Source organism: Elgaria multicarinata, chromosome 14, assembly GCF_023053635.1.
Source record: "Elgaria multicarinata webbii isolate HBS135686 ecotype San Diego chromosome 14, rElgMul1.1.pri, whole genome shotgun sequence".
NCBI lineage: Eukaryota > Metazoa > Chordata > Lepidosauria > Squamata > Anguidae > Elgaria > Elgaria multicarinata.
The window spans coordinates 11,302,468-11,320,378 of record NC_086184.1 but is presented as its reverse complement, the minus strand read 5'-3'; the positions used below and the strand labels follow the sequence as shown (position 1 = coordinate 11,320,378).

Sequence of the window (17,911 nt, the reverse complement as noted above, 5' to 3'; positions counted from 1 at the left end):
TAACGGCCAGGGAAGGCAACGGCAAACCATCCCACTATAAGGCCTCCCAAGAAAACGTCAGCGAAAGCTGGCATCCCTCCAAGACTCAGTAATGACTCAGTGTGCTTGCAAGAGAGGTTCCTTTCCTTTCCTTCAAAGACCTTAATGGATTATCCACTAACTTAATTAGATGACCCCCAATAAATTAGCTCTATCCACTTTCTCTGCAACATGCATACTTTCATATACAGATAGCCCAATGCAGGTCTTCAACTGTGAAAACTTACCCTTCCTTCCAAATAAATGTGTTCAGTGTAGGGGTGTCGGCCTAGTTCTGTTAAGGAGTGCTTCTGTGCCTTTCACCACTGCATGATGAAGACAGGAATCCATGGGCAGACATTTTCCCATCATGGAGATGAAGGGATGGGGAAGGCTGAGACATATATCTACATAGATTGCCAATAGGTAAATAATCCAGCAATCCTATAATTTTGATTCTTTTGTAATAAAAAGTTGAACTTGGACCAGAAGCTTTTTATAATCGTGTCCAGTCAATGTAATTGTCAGGAGCTAGCAGGGCTCAAACAGAGATAAAAGAACTGTGATTTTCGAGCTTGCCTAAATTCTCTGAAAATCACCTTGAAATTCAAATCGTTCATGTTTTCAAGCTGTATTTCAGCCCATTCAAAAGGGAATTGTGCACATTTCTGTGAGTATGTTTTAGAAGTGTGCACTCCCCATGACTAAGGCATGAAAATGCATAATATCTGAAAAACGTGCATTACAAAGTGTGCATTTTTTTAAAAAAAAAAATTGGAACGTGAGCACAAATTCGGAAATTTGTGAACATCCCCCCTCCTCACAAAAAACCCCCCTCCTGCTTGCGTTTAAGACTGCAAACAGGTTATGGTTACATGATTTGCAAACAGAAACAAAATACTTGTGCTTCCCTAGACTAAAACTACGGTTTGTGTGGGGCTGCCCCATGTGGTGAGCCACTGAATTGCACATTCTGCCTAGGAAATAGCATATCCTCAGTCCCTGAACTGACCCCACCCACCAAGGCTGTCTATTGGATTCGTCTGAACAGGAAGGAATGTGACAAGACTTCCTGTACTAGTTAAACTGTTACTCTGCCCTCATTGGTACTTTAGTCCCAACTTCTGACCTTCTCCTCAATCTTAGCTAGGATTGAATCAGCAAAAGCCCAGGTAATGAAAGTTCTCCAAATTCCACCTCAAAGCTTGGTCCAACTCGTGTTCATATCCAACTGCAAGCTATGTTCAGTGTGTGTTTCCCCCTTTTGCATGAAAATCCATGCATATTACTATGTGCATTTCCCCGCCGCCCCCAAATGTGCTGCTCTAGTAATCAACCTACCAAATGCTGGATTGGAGCTATCAGCACTGTAATGGTAAGAAGACAGCTGCACTGAGAAATTAATTTCTATACACAACCTCATACTTTTTGTTATTGTCACAATTATTTTTATTTTAATAATGATATATATTATAACAGCAATCAGAGATAGCTCCTAGTTCTGACTGAAACTAGGAGCGGATTCACAGCCCAATCCTCCCTGCATGCAACAATTCTCAGGATTCTTGGGTCAGAGCTACTATAGAACTCTGAGTTGCATGTACCCCACTCACGACACAGAATTGACAAACTCCCTTTCTCCTACTCAGGGCTAAGCCAGATGTGAGAACATTCAGATCAGGACCAAGGCCTTAGCTAGACCAGGCTATATCCCGGGGTGATACCCGGGATCGTTCCTGTGCGTCCAGATGACACACAGGGGATCCCGAGATCAGGCAGGGATCAACCCGCCCTGGGATATAGCCCTAGCCTTTGGCCCCGCTTTTTCTGCGGCCTCGGGCTGAGCCCGAGACAGCAGAGCGTGTGGCCCATTTCTGCGGGTTTACCCGGCTCCGCGCAATTACTCGCCAGGAGCCATGCACGGGGTGCAGCACTCCATCGGGGCTAGGGTGAAGGGAGCAGGGAAATGAAGTTAATTTTTTTAAAAATAAACCTTACCTTTGCGCATGAGCGTTTGTGTGCTCCGTTCCTTTAAAAAATTAAAAAAATGGCAGGTGCGACACCTCTCCTCTGGAGGTCGCTGCACCTGATGTGTAAACGAGGGCGACATCCCGCAATACTCACATCGCGGGATCTCCCCTCCTCCGTTGCGGACTTACCGGTAGGTCTAGCAAAGGCCCAAGGGTTTTCTTAAGCTGTTTAAACTTGCCCCACCACCATGGACCTGTCAGGTTTTCGTGTTAACCTTAACCGTAATTAAGGCAGATTATTGGCAAAGACTTGCAAGCTCAGCACACCTGTTGGTGTTTGAATGAAGGGAGTAAAAGGCTCGCTCTTTCACAGCACTATGCAGTCAGCCAGTGGAGGTTTGAGGGTATGGTGTAAGCTGCCGCCGCCGAAAGGAGTATGTTGTTTTGATGCAAAGCCAACTTTTGTCAAGGAGAACCATAAAGCTGTTATGCTTACTTTGATTTATGGTGAGACAATTGCTTTGTTATAATTTGCTGCTACAAGCCTGGTTGTTTTGTTTTGAAGAACTTCTCTAAATAAACTGCGTTGAAAATTCAAAACTCACACTTGTGTTTATTTGCGAGCTGCGGAGGAATTTGTACAACAATACTTATTTCCCCCAACAGGACCTATTCTGAATCACTTCCCTCTTTCCAATGTGTTTATTTTATTTTTAAAACCCAGCATCTGTAAAGCAGGAGATCCTCTTCACCCCACTCAGTTGCTTCTCATTTGGACCCCCTGACAGTTACCTGGTCTCCCTCTCAAGACTGTAATGAAAATAAAATGAGACAAGGTCAACAAAGCAATCTGTATTTTTTAAAAGAGGTCTAGACACATCTATTTGTGTATTAAAGGAAAGCGTTTAAGATCTCATCCTCTTAGCACCGATTTGTTCCTGGATCAAACTGGTTAAACATATATATCTCACTGGTTCAAATCTGGATCACTTATTTATTTTGGGGGGGGGGTGGGGAGTTGATTTTTACACAAAGCATAAAACTTCATTAAGCCTGAGTAAAAGTTGGCCTCCCAAGAGAAAATGCTGACCCATACCTTAAAGGAAAACCTACGGGCCCCTCCGTAGGATTTTATTTTCGATTGCAAATTGATTCTTTGCACAAAGGTAACAGAGCACAGCTCTCCCTCATTTAAGCTGCCTCTATAATGAAGGGCAGAGCTCAACCTAGCTTAAAAAAATTACTGCTGAGGATAATGATTTCTAATGTGATAAAAGGCCTTTAAAGAGGCATCATGGAAGGAAGTGGGCTAATTTGCTTTTCTAGGAGCCAATTTACACATAGGAACCACATATTAATTTGCATCAGGAATCCCAGCCTCCCACCAACCAGAGGTTAAACTTCAACCACTAACCAACATGGCAGCAGTTGCAGCAAGACCAATTCTTTTACGGCAGCACATTATAACGGGGTGGGGGGTGGGAGAAAGAGAGCTCGCCCTTGATTACATTTTGGTATCTGTAATCTTGAAAAACGTAAGATAGAGGAGTATGTCTGCTAATCCAGCAATTTCATTCCAGAGCACAGGTTCTCCTGAGCTCACATGGTTTCCCCAGGGCCCGAATTCAGGGTGAACACTATCTATACAACGGCTGCGTTTGTACACAACAATAATTCTTTTAAGAAATGTGATGCTCAAAGCAATCATTTCAGAGTTAAAAAATCCTTTGGTCTAGTTGACGCTGGGGTGGCCAGAAGGCAGATCCTCAGATATGTTGGATGACAACTCCCAAAAGTCCCTGTCAGCATGGACAACAGTCAGGAATGCTGGTAGTTGGAAGTCCAAAACATCTGGAGATCTACTTTCTTCCCATCCCTATTGTTCAGCCTTCAATTTAGCTCTGAATATAAAGTAGTCAAGATGTGAAATGTAACAGTGTGGTGTAGTGGCTAAAGTGTTATAGTGGGAGTCAGGAGATCCTGGGTTCTAGTCCCCACTTGGTCATGGAAACCCACTGGGTGACTTTGGGCCCAGCCTACCTCACAGGGTTGTTGTTGTGAGGATAAAATGGAGAGGAGGAGGATTATGTACGCCACGTTGGGTTCCTTGGAGGGAAAAAGGTGGGATATAAATGCAATAATAAATAACATACATGTAACTTTGCATTTAGCATACATGTTTTGTTTTTCACCCAATGCAAATAGCATCAGTTGTGTGAGGCTGATAATTATCGGGATCATAGCAGGTGGGGAGGAGGAATTTAACCCTTCTCAAGGTGCTATTTGCTAGTAGTACTACTAGTAGCTCTCAGGGTGATCTGCAATAAAATGGCAAAGATTTCTGACTCCCAATTGTTTAGTGATAGCTACAATACTGAAGGCCTTCTCAGTGGTGGCCCCCTGACTGTGGAACATTTTCCCCAGTGACATCCACCTGGCCCAACACTGTGATGCTTTGGGAGCCAGATTAAGACTTTCTTCTACCCCCAGGCATTTAATATCATATGATAAGATTTTTAATGGATCCAGCAATTTTTATTGTTGATTGATCAAACTGTTTTATGCATTTGTATGCAAATTGTTTTGTAGCTCAGTGGTAGAGCACCTACTTTTCACCCGGAAGGTCATAGGTTCAATCCCGGGCATCTCCAGGTAGGGCAGAAAATTATTATTATTATTATTATTTATTTATATAGCACCATCAGTGTACATGGTGCTGTACAGAGTAAAACAAAAAGCTCCAGCCTGAAACCTGGGAGCGTCACTGCCAGTAAGAGTTGACAATACTGGGCTAGGTGGACCAATGTTCTGACTCAGGCCTTAGCTAGACCAGGCTATATCCCGTGTAAACCAGGCTATATCCCGTGTAATCTCGTTTGGATTACTGCAATGCGTTATACGTGGGGCTGCCTTTGAAAACGGTCCGGAAACTTCAGCTGGTACAAAACAGGGCAACACGCTTACTAACAGGGACTGGCTGACGAGACCACATTACGCCAGTCCTTTTCCAGCTTCATTGGCTGCCAGTCCAGGTCCGGGCCCGATTCAAAGTGCTGGTATTAACAATTAAAGCCCTAAACGGCTTGGGGCCAGGTTATCTGAAGGAACGCCTCCTCCCATATGTACCTGCCCGGATCCTAAGGTCATCCTCAGGGGTCCTTCTCCGTGAGCCCCTGCCAAAGGAAGTGAGGCAGGTGGCTACCAGGAGGAGGGCCTTCTCTGCTGTGGCACCCCAGTTGTGGAATGAGCTCCCTAAGGAGGTTCGCTTGGCACCTACATTATATGCTTTTAGACGCCAGGTGAAGACCTTTTTATTCTCCCAACATTTTAACAATCTATAAATACATTTTAACATGGTGTTTTAAATTTGTAATTTTGCATTGCTGCTGTTTTTATCTGGTTGAGCTTTTATATTGTATTTTATATTATGGTTTTATACTGTTGTTTTATACTTTGAATGGTTTTAATTTTTGTGAACCGCCCAGAGAGCTCTGGCTATTGGGCAGTATAGAAATGTAATAAATAAATAAATAAACAGGGCAGAGATCTCGCATTAATCCTAACGTGAGATCTCCCCTCCTCTGCCCCAGAACAAAAAGTAGGTCTAGCTAAGGCTTCAGTATAAGGTAGCTTCCTATGATCATAAGGCACTGCACACAGAGTGCCTCAACCAACCAGCAGCCAAACTCCTGTTCATATTCCATTATTATGTTGTATTTTTATTATTTTAGTCTTTGTGAATTGCCCAAATTTGGCTATTGGGTGGTATAGAAATGTAATAAATGAATGAATGAATGGTCTAAATTATACTGGTGATTTTTTTTAAAAAAAAAATGTTTGGGGTAAACAGACAAACAATTTGGGCAGAAGGACTGTGAGCTACATTCAGTTTTGGCAGTCAGAACAAATTCCTGGGCTCAGAATTCAAAGTGTACGTCTTTTGCACTAGATTCTGGTCGGTGGTTCCCAGTGGTTCTAGTTAAAACAGCCACAAGCCAGAAACACCAGACACAAAGGGTGCTTCAAGATGGAAGGATTGTGGCACTAACAATCTAAAGACAGGGTGATTTCCGTTCCTTTGTGGATTTTCTGTGGTAAGAAAAAAGATGGAAAGCATGGTGGGAAAACAAGACAATGAGAGGCATCATTGTCTGGACCCACATAAAATTCTGTGAGCGAAGCAGGGCGATGCCGCAATGAAATCCTGGTCTGGAAGCACCCAAAAGTAAATTCCACAAGTGTGCCCCTCGCTGATCTGCACAATAGCTCTGCGTTGTGTGATTATAGAGGCTTGAAAAAAGTATCACCGGTCACTGTGCCTGGATATTATGAGCCAGGGACAGGCAAGCTGGTGCCCTCCAGAAGTATTAGACTACAACTCCCATAAGCCCCAGTCAGCAAGACCTATGGTCAGGGCTAATGCTGGTAGTAGTACTCCAACCCATCTGAAGAGCAGCAAGTTGCCTACCCCAACTAGAAACTGTAAAGGGATCACCGTACGTCTTGGTTTCCCATTTTTCTTGTTCAACCGACAGTCAACATTCTGTGTCCCCTGGAGAGCACAGAGTGTAAACAAAGTAGGGGTGTTGAACCTCTTTCAGCCCAAGGGCTGGATTCAATTTGGGAGAAGCTATTGGGGAACGTGTTCCAGTGGTGGATGGGGTGCCAAAGGCAGAAGGGGCGGGCCAAAAATACCAACGATCTCATAGAATCATAGAATAGTAGAGTTGGAAGGGGCCTACAAGGCCATTGAGTCCAACCCCCTGCTCAGTGCAGGAATCTACCTTAAAGCATCCCTGACAGATGGCTATCCAGCTGCCTCTTGAAGGCCTCTAGTGTGGGAGAGCCCATATTTTAGCTTAAAGTTGTTACTGCCAATAAACAATTAATGGTTGGAGAAAAGGGGGAACCAGGGGAGGGAGTGTGGCCATCTGAGGAACCCCGGGGCTTGGACTGGGACCCGAGGTAGGCCAGATTTGGCCCATGGACCTGAAGGTCAACACCCTTGACTTGGGATTTTGCTCTTTTAGACAGCTTTTTTTTGGTTTGTTTTCTTTTTTTTGTTCTGCATACCTCAGGATTCACCTCCCACCTTCTTTCTCAGTGGCCCTGTTTTGACTCCAATCCTGTCAGCACGGGAGCACCGAGTTTGTAATTAGAGGGAGTGATAAATATAACATTATTGTTTCTCTCGCTGCTCTTCTATATTGTGTCTAGCTGCCTCGGGGGTCTCCACTGTGGAGCCGAAAAGCAGGTTAAAATTATTTTAACAAATCAGTAAGACTTCCAGATGACTTGCAGAGGAAGCGAAGCTATAAGGTTAATTTTGATCTTCCTTTTGTATTGGATATGCGTTAAAGTCCGATAGGTTAATTTTATCATAATATTGAATTTATGCTGTGATATGTTTATTGAGTTGTTTGACTTTTTCATATCTGAATTTGTGTTGTTATGTTTTCTAATGAGTCGTTTTTCAATTGTGATGTTTCATTTTGACATTTCTCTTTGATATTTATTGTGAATCGCTTTGGATAAAGTCTGTCATGTAAAAGCAATAAATTAAACGAAGGCTTTCCTGGGAGTATGTACCATTGAAATCAATAGAGCTTACTTTTGAGTAGACACAACTAGGATGGCATTGTAAACTAGGCAAAAGGCCATTCCACAGATCAGACTTGGGAGAAAACTCTTCCACAACCCGGAATTATAGCAACCATATGCTTCACATGCGCAAAACCCATCCACAAAGATATCCTAAGGACATCTATGTTAACTCACTAAACATCCGTTGACTGCTTATACCACTGGCTTTCATTTACTTATTCGTCTTAAGTTTTAATTCTATCAGAAAACTTATAGACTTACTCAAAACTAATTTTAACTTCCCTTTGCTGTTCAGACATTTAAAGTAAAATGTAGGAACCTATCATTACGCCTGGTCTAGAGGATTGTGTGCAACTTCTTAAAACATACATATCTGTGTGTGTTCAAGAATAGCCATGAAAATGCATGTGGACAAAGTAGAAAACGTAGAAAGATCCATTATCAATAGTTAGGCTTTAAACAACGTAGCTATTAAGGATTCCTTAGCTCCCCTTTCTGTTCACTTTTTTGAAGTTGCACTAATGCTCTAAGTTCCTTTTGCACAAACAGCAACCCTGGGACAAAGCAAAGAACAAGAAGAATGACTACAACCATGAAAAAAATCAACCTCTCTTTTCAATGTTTTCCAAAGCTGAATAAAAAGTGTGCTTTCTTGAACATTTTTCAGCTGTCAAGATAAAAGATGTTGCAAATGCATACTCCGACATGGCTGCAATCATCATTATTTTTTGTTTTTCAATCTAAAATGTTTTCTAATGTCCACAGAGGGTGTTTTCCCCACCAATGAGAATCTGGCGTCTGTTGAAACACAGAAGCACGAAGGAATATATCACTTGAACTTAAAACCTCATACTCAATAAATCTGCTGTTCTGGTTTTCTTTCTGACTGCGAAGTCTGAAGCACATTGCTTTATTTTAAGGGCTGGGAGTGGAAGGTCCCAGGTTCAAATCCCTGGCTTCTCCAAGTAGGATTGGAAAGCTTCTGCTAGCCATAGTAGACAATATTGAGCTGGATATTATGGTCCGAAGAAATTTTCAAATCCCAGAACAACTTTGACCCATCCGCATTCAAGAGGAAGATTCTTCCCAAAACATCTGTGATTCTCTTTTTTTAAAGTAAAATGTGTTGAAAAGCAGTCATGACACCACAGACATCAGAGTATGTGGCTGAATTGTACTCTCTAATCACACACATTCATGTGTACAGTTTTAGGGTAAAATTGCTCTGGCTTTTCTTCTGATAATAAGAACCCCAGGTAACTGAAGCTGGCATTGTTTACTAAAAACATCTTTTAAAACTCAAAACATTGCCTCCTCCACGGTTACTGTCACTGATATGCCCCGCCCACCTGCTCCACACATCCGTGCAGAGGGGAGAAGCAGCTGTCACTACATGATCCATTGGTATGTGAGGTGGTGTGTGTTTATGTGTGTGCTACCAGAACCCCATCTTGACGGGCTCCTTCAGATGTGGAGCCAGGCATGAAGGGATGTTAGCATTATTGCCCCCTTATTCCAAATTTGGGGGGGGGGGGGAGACATAAAAATGTAAGACAGTGCCTAATCCGGTGTAGTATTACACGAGTTTTAAAATCTCTTCTCTGGCTGCCGATTAGTTTCTGGACGAAGTATAAAGTGTTGGTTATCACCTTTAAAGCCCTACAAGGTTTGGGTCCAGGCTACCTGTGGGATCGCCTTCTCCCGTACAATCCGCCCCACACACTCAGGTCCTCTGGAAAGAACTTCCTTTAGCCAGCCAAAACTAGGCTGTCAGGTATTACCCAGAGGACCTTTTCCTCTGCTGCTCCCAGACTGTGGAATGGCCTGCCGGAGGAGATTCATCAACTGAACAGCCTTTTAGTATTTAAGAAAGCTGTAAAGCCTGATTTCTTCCATCAGGCCTATCCAGTGGAATTTTAGGATGCTTTTAGGATGTTTTTAGGAAGTTTTAACAATGTATATTGTGTTTTAATTAATGTTTTATGCTGTTGTTGTTCCCCGCCTCAATCAGGATGGAGAAGCGGGTTAGAAATTTTTTTAAATAAAAAAATAAAATAAAAAATAAATAATTTAAGACCTCCTGGTGAGTTTACGGATCAGACAATGTTTTAATTGTGAATGTCCTAGTTCAGTTCATAGTCTCTCAGCCACAATAGTTCTATGCATGCCTTAGTTACCTGGGGCCAGGGGAGAAGAGACAGAGACAGGCAGACAGAGAGAGAGAGAGAGATCTACCACCTTCGCTGTCTACAAAGTGAAATACCAATTGTCTTTTTAAAATCTCACTCGTATTTTGTCAATATGTTTTATTACAGGAAAACAAATATAAATATTTTATTATAAACCAAGGGGCTAAAATAAACAGTTTAGTAAATAGGTATTACATTACAAGGAGGGAGGGAGGAAACATCTGTAGAAAAATGTTTGCCATGTAATTATTCTTGCTCGTTTACGTTCGTTCTCAACGTGCGTCTCTCTCTCTCTCTCTCTCTCTCCCACCCAGCCCCCTCTTTCTGGCTACACCGTCTCGCTTGTTCTAAATCTTCTTCCTTGTTGCTATTATTAAAATCTTTAAAAGGTGCCAAATCTTAAATGAGGAAAAAAAATGATTTGCTAGAAATTATTCATATCACAGTGAGCCTCTACTAAACTTGGCAGGGGTGCAATATTTTCGGTGAAATTAACATAAAATATACAACTGCAAATTATCCAGGAAATAGCTATGTTCTTTACAACACGCATTTACATTCAGAGAAGGGAGGGGGGAAAGAAGTGTTCCACTTATCTTTCTAACGCAAAGCTGCAACCAGTCTTTCCCAGTGCCCGTTTTAACGAAGAAAGTAATAGCCTTCTATGAGGAGCACAGCTTTTAAAGATGATATAACAAAATATGCGGTTTGGCAAAAATCGACCTTAGATAATTACCGAAGACCACAATCAACAGTGGACTTTTTTTGAGTGCTCGTTGCTAGCAAGTCCATTTTTAGATTTATTTCCCCTCCCGGCACGCAAAATACATTTCCTCTCCTAGGCCTAAGCCTTTCCTGCAAATACGAGACAAAAAAAATAAATGAAAAAAAGTAAGGCCATGTAAAATGCAAATCTCGTTGTAAATATTTTATAAAATTGTTGCATACATCCCAAAAGCTATAGGTCTTAATTGAGAGGAGGCTATGTTTCCAGTCAATATATGGAAATGGAAAATGCTAATTCATGTTTTTCTACTTATGAAAAACCCTAGAGGACAGCAAAACCACAAATGCACTCAACTTTAATATTATAAATATAATTTGGCTCCCTCTTTCGAATCCCCAGCGTCCTGGCTTTTATCTCCCAATGGCTGCGGAGGAAGAATGCACACAGGCGGTGCTTTTACATCATCTGTACAGGAAGTCAACCTTCCAGCTCTGCCAGCTTGGCAGAGGAGCAAGAGACTGAGCTGAGTAACTACTACAAACAGGAACTGAAACAAAATATCCCAGCACTGTTGCACAGGAAACAAACACTGAGGGCCACTGAGCCCGATCAGAGCCGCACAATGGGGCAAACAAGCTTTTTAGCGCTGAGAACTACCAAACGTCTTCATCATCAGTCACTAGCCAGAAGTCTCTGACTTTAAAAGCAATTTCTGAAAGGGTAGTCAGTCTGTTGCAGGAAAAACAACAAAGGGTCTTGGAGCATGTCAAAAATACTTGAGCTAGATGTACCAATCAATAATCTGACGCAGTACAAGGACTCACAGAACCCAACGACAAGGGAAAGGTAGCAAGTGGAATTTCATGTAATCTACCATGGAAAGGATGGTCCTCAGTAGAATTTAAAAAGTTGACTTTGGGCAGGAGGAAGCTACAACTGTTCAGATGATAACTTTTCTCAACTTGTTATGAGATCGGTCCACGTTAAGGAAGGACAATGGCGAAATAGAGACATGGGTGGCAACTACGCATTTACCATTAAACTTCAGTTCAGCCCAGACACCAATACGCATGATAGGAAAAGGAAGCAACCCAATGGCCATTACTGTAGTTGTTTGTCAGTGCCGCAACGCCACAACCGTGAAACCTAGACACCTAAAATCGGGCATGCATGCTAAGGAAACCCTAGAGTTTAATTTTACTTAATTTAAATTTATCCATACGGTTGAAGCCTGCAGTAACATCTTCAGTCATTGGGGCACAGTTCTTGAACCAGCGCATAGCTTCTCAGTCAATATAGTTTGAAGCCAGGGGAGATTAATAGGCCGAGGGAATGAGTTATACTCCTTTTCCTCCCACCCACTGCACCCCCATTGTGGGACAACACCTCTGAGGGGAATGGAGGGGATACTCCCTTCCCTCAGGGGGCGAAGGGTTACATCATGGCAAAAGGGGCAGAAGGACAGAGAGAAAGAGGGTGGCAGAAAGAGAAAGACAGAAGAAAGGGTGGATGCCACATCCACTTTTGGCTTTAACCCCACCCACAGCTGGCTTCAGGGCCTTCTCACTGCCAGCAAGCAGGCCCTGATAGATTATCCCCTGAGGTAAAGCAGCATTGGACAGAAAAACGGTTCCCCAGCTATTTTTCAGGACACACGATTCCACAGCCTTAGTAGAAATTATCCACATTTTTCTAGCGGTTGCCAAAGACTGGTGAAGAACAATATACATATTTGTTCGACAGGGGGGAAAAAACTATACAAATGGTTTCGGTTCCGCCTTATATTGAATATGATGTATTAAATTATTTTGTTGGCATCTTGTCTCGATGGGGAGAGGTGGAAACCAAGAAAAATAGGAGCTACCCCCTTGCCCTCAGGTGCAGATTAGAGACACTTGAGCACTTGCTATAAAAGTGAACTATGTGTGTGTTGCCTAAAATTTGGGCAGGCAGAGCACTTCCCAAGAGCGTATTTTCTTGGAAGATTTGAGAGACACCCATGCTAGTATTTCCTAACACAAGGTATTCCAGTTCCAATCCTTCGCCAGAGGGAAAGAGCTTAAGTCCCAATATAGATGAGAGTTTCAGGGCTACTAAATATTTTATATATCTCCTTGGTTTGTGCTTACATTTCCTCCCCCTCCACACCTTCAGTCCTCTGCAGGTGCAGCAAGGTTTGTTTGACCAATGGTTTCATAAGGACTTTTGGCACGCAAGGCTTGGTGCTGAAGTGCAGCGCCCCCGTTGCGCCATTCGAGACTAACGGCTCCAAGTGGACCATAAGTCGAAACCTGGAAAATCTGTAAGCATTATAGGCTGTGACAAGAGATATTAATGCCTCCCACATTGACTCAATAAATCAAAACAGATTTAGAGGAACTATTAAGGCTCATGACAAGAATCACACTTCACTTTAATAATTCCCTATTAACATATTTAACTGCTGGGCTGTATATTTTAAACATTTCTTACTATTGGGTATATAAGTAATTAGTGGCTTTTAAAAGATGAATTAACACTTGGGGGGGGAGATAAAAAAAACATTCCCTGGATTTTTCAATATTCTAAATAAAACAAAATGCATTTGTTATGTAATTCTTGAGCAAGGGAGTGTGGTGCAGTTGAACACTCTTGTTGGTTGGACCTGAACGCAAGATAAAATGTGGAAGCAGGGTATCGCAAGCATCAACAATGTGCAGTCTACTCTGGATAGATAATCTGGAGATAGGAGAAGGCTTCAGATTGTCATTAGGTGGTTAGGAAGGGGTTGCAAGACTCAGCTGCCGATGTAAAAGGAGACAGAGTGGCCATATGGCCTTTTCGGGTTGGTGGGCACATGAAGAAATTTGAGAGGGTATCATGGGTGTTCTCACAAAATGGCTGCAATGGGGGCTTGCCCATTCATAAAACGGCTGCCATGGGGCAGCATGACCGGTCACAAAACACTCATTCTCAGAAGGTAAACTGGTGAGGCTTAAAGAAAAGTAGCTTACCCCAAAACTTAAGTAACAAGGCAGAAATAGGTTTTGGCCTCAAAAGCACAAATCCATTCTATTGAATGTAAATAAACATGGCACTGGAGGGCAGCACTTTGCTTTGCAGCATGCCAACATCCCAGTTTTTAAAAGCTTTAAAATAAAAATCAGGAGGGGCAAGGAACCTGGCAGGGTCCAAGAGAGGTATCAGCTTTGGAGACCCCAGTCTTACAATAGACTTTAGAATAGACTATCTTTACGAACGACCCTACGGAATAAGATACAGAAGTGATGTAAGAAACGGAGTAGCCCAATTCAGGCATTAAATCAAATTAGAACAGTGGGAGGGAGAGAGCAGGAGCTGACCCGACTATGTCCAACTATGAGTTGGAGAAGATCATGTCATGTCTCGACTATGTGTTGGAGAAGATCGGTAGTGGAGAACTTGCTTTATTACTCAAGCAGTCTCTCCACACGGTTTAGGACCATGATCATGCAAGATTTTAAATGGCTATCCGCTGCAGATGTTTGCCCTCCACTGCATGGAGGGCAGCAGAACCAGAACGCATCTCCTCACCCTGTCCTCATTGCATGACGGTTTTAATGTGTAGATGAAGGCTATTTCAGACATAAGGAAGGATACGTGGATTTTGCATGCACAACACATTCAACATGACAACTCTTCCTTAGAAAGTTTCCCTCCCCACAAAAATAACAATTAACTTTATCTAACATCTTCTACTTCAACACATTTAAAACAACATACTCTAGTTAAATATGACTGGATGCTACACAAATAAAATCTTCCATGAATATATTTAGGAATATGTTTTGACCTTCAGTCTTAATCATAACTATAGGCACTTCTACTACATATATAAAGAAAGCAATGACTTTTCCAAGTAACTGTCTGATAGGACACAGATGAAGATGAAGCAGCTCGGGGTTTCTAGAGTTTTCGGAGTTGTTCCTTTGAAATGCCTTTTACAGTTTTAGGAGCTCACTTAAAAAGCATTCTTCCTTAGAAACTGTGGCTATACTGGGGGGTTCTTGAAGATGGGAGAAATGGTTCGAGGGCTCTTTTAAACATGAATACCGTACTGCATCTCCTACCTGTAATGGCATTTTTCATAATCCTCCTCTCCAGTAATCCAGGAGCTGGAAAAGAATGCAAGACCTCACCATTTGGGCCTGGGGCTTGGACTGCACCTACAGGAGACAGGAGGCAGAAAGACTCAACTCCTCCCCACAAGGCAAGGAGTCGTTCATGGATGAATTCAAAACAAAACCAGTAAAGGCATGCGGACGTGACTGGGTTAGGAGGAGGCCTATGAAAAACACCATTACTCTTTCCCTTACCCTCCGTCCTCATACAACTCAGACATGGAAACGAAGCCCCCAAGCCCTCACCGTGGGTAGGTGGGTGGGTGAGTAAACCTAACTGAGAAATGAAGCATGCAGTGTCGCCTCTTACCTTCACATTCTGACTGTATTTTTTAATGTTCCAGGCAACAATTTTTACAAGGAATGGAAAGTAAAGAAACTATACGGAGACAGTTTCTCTCCATGACTTTCTGTTTAGAGCACATTTGTGTTTAGGACTGCAGAAACACCAGGTAGAAGGCATCTTTTACCCAACATAGAGTCAAGCCATAGTAAACGCACATGGTGCAACTCTCATAGGCGTGTACTAACTCAGAATGGACGTAGAGAATCAATATGTTTAAATGTTCCTAGTTTCCAAAACTCCTGGACTTTGAAATGATATAGTTCTGGGAGGTGTTGTACCACATGGTTTTTAAAAGCATGAAGATCACCACTGAGAGATTCAGCAACTAGCGGTACAAACTAGCACACATTTTCATTAGCTACAGGACCAAGAGCCATTGGGAGGATCGCTGGAAAAACAAGATGGCAGTGGGGAGACCAACTTGGCCCCATCCTTCAGCCTGAGAAGGAAGCTTACTCCATCCTTCACTTCCAGAAAGAACATCTATTTCAACTGGCTCCATTCACAAGCCAGAGGAGGAGCTGCTACTCCATTTGCTTTTTTTTTCTCTTCCCTCCCTATTCCTTTTTCCTTTGCATCATGTCTATTAGGTTGTGGGCCTGCCGACAGGAACTGTCCTGTCTTTGGGGGACTAGGTTTGCTTCACACAACAACTCACGGCGGGTTGCTGTGTGAAGCAAGCCAGGGTGAATTGTTGTGTCATCCAAACCTGGACTGCTTCCGGCAGGGTGGATTATTTTTGGCTAATAAGCACTCTGGCTTGTTCTTGGGGTTATTTAACCCATGATGGATTAGCGTGTCGTACGAACCTGGCATAGCCAGCCCATCGTGGGTTAAGGCAATTAGGTAGTGAGCTGCTTGGTAAGAGTGGAAAAAAACCTGTTGCTGTAATTCGTTCACCAATCCATTTTTTTTAAAAAAAAATGGGGCCAGAAAGTTTTTTTTTGGCCTCAGGAATTTGCGCAAATGTCTAAGATGATAATGCTGATGATGCTTTTCACAGCTGCTCAAGCGCGCACTTGGGGTTTCCAAATATATATCTATAGCCTTGTATGTTTCAGCTGTCAAAGGGAACCAACTGCAATATGAAACGTACAAGGTAATTGACAAGAGGAGACAGCACATAGGCTGATTTGACAGCCGTTGACAGGTCTGGAAAAGGGGACCAGGCCGCCCCCTTAGCAAGGTGATCCCCAGGGTTTTAAATGCTGAGCTGACACATGGGGAAATCCTGCTTCCATTCCACACTTCCCAGAGTTTCCAGCAGGTCCTTTTAAGGGAGATCTCGCATCCCCAGCTTTTTCCAGCTCCCATTCAAAGCAGTTACTGCTGTGAATGGTTGACTGGCACTTTTCCCCTCTTTCATCAGGATTTTTTATTTTTTTGGGGGGGTAAAATGCATATTGACATGTAAAATATTTATTTTTTCTTCTTTAAATTCCACTCTAATGTGCTTTTGGGAGTTGTCTTTTTTTTTAAAAAACTAAACAAAAAACAAACCAGATAGTATGGGAAAATGAGACAAAAAAAGGCCCTATATTTTTCTAAGCTCAAACTGCAGCCCATTAAACAATTTACTTGCTTGCATTCATCTGAATTCACAATATTCCTTGTAGTGCAAGTTACTACAGCATGGAGTACCCTAGTCTTTTCACTCTCTTTTGTAGCTGTTGCATCCTTCTCTCCACTTTGACAAGGACTATATTATTCAATGCTCCATGGCAAAGTAACAAGACACAGCTGATGGACCTTCTGCCTTGCCCGATTACACCCAGATGAATCTGCTCTCATTCAGAACTATAGAACATGTTCTCCAACCTAAGATCCCTGAAGCACAGCAAATACTGTTTAGTTCACCAAGCAATGGCAGAAGGCTAAGCTCCTAGTATTTATACCACGTCTACTCAATCCAAAGCCTTCATAAAAGCTTGCCAGTAGTTGGGCCTAGCTAGGTATGAACAAATCTCCCAGTTCTCATTATTCCAATCTCAAATTTATTTATTTATTAAATAAATTCAGTTCATACCAAACTTTGAGGAGTTTTTTAAAATGTGTGAATGAAAATACATATGCATTTCTCCTAATACATGCATTTTTGTACACAATTTCCCTAATGTACATATTTTGTGCAAGCAATTTTCTTAATATAATGCATTTCAATATTCGTTTCACTAATATACGAATGGTGTGCGCACTTTTACTGGAAAAAACCATTGCAAAATTCTGGCAAGTACAAATTTCAAAGAATAACAAAGTTTCAATTTGCATATTGGTTCAAAAGTGCAAAATTAAGGAAGTTTGTATTAAAATGAGAACCAAAGAGATTTCTCCTGCATCCATAGTTTGACCTTAAACCCAAAAAGTCATCCTCCCAAAGAGTAGAATTCTGTGGCAGCCCCTAGCAGAAATGGGGACATTTGAGACACCGTTACTGCCAGAGACCACTTTGCTAGATGACAACCTGGCCTGGGGAAGCTCCAGTAGCAAGGACCCCGTTGCCCTTTGTTGGGGGGACATCCCTTTAATTGCCTCTGGAACCCCAGGAGCACTGGCATCAATGAACCTTGGCTAAAGCTCAAGCCCGTCAAAACATGTTTGCCTGGTTTGCAGCCCAAGGTCTCCCAATGGGAAGGAGGCAAGCCCCATGTACACCTCAGACCCTGGTTCTGAGCAGTTCCAGGAAGAGATGGGACCATTAGGTCCTGGCTGGTTAGTGTTCCTTGAGGTAGCTCCTCACTTAGCACTGTTCCAGATCCATAATTTTGCTCCTTGCCCAGAGAGCTGCAGGACAGCTTCCCATTTCCCAGCCTATTGCACATCAGGACCAAGAATGGGGCTGAGGGCTGAGCACTTCTCTAGGCATCAGATGCAAGCCATGAAGTTTCTGGTTCAAGACCTGGACTCCCAGACATGTTCTT

At 42.5% G+C, this 17,911-nt stretch overlaps 1 protein-coding gene across 2 annotated transcripts in view; it reads right to left on the bottom strand.

Moving 5' to 3' along the window:
* The window catches only part of ZNF423 (zinc finger protein 423), a 333,930-nt gene that overhangs the window by 103,733 nt on the left and 212,286 nt on the right, over window positions 1–17,911 (bottom strand). The window contains exon 6 of one of the 2 annotated variants that reach the window (XM_063141103.1): window positions 14,597–14,692. The exons of the other annotated variant lie outside the window; for it this stretch is intronic. Within the exon in view, the coding sequence (XP_062997173.1) occupies window positions 14,597–14,692 (96 nt within the window). The remainder of the gene's footprint in view (window positions 1–14,596; window positions 14,693–17,911) is intronic. 2 annotated transcript variants of the gene reach the window in all.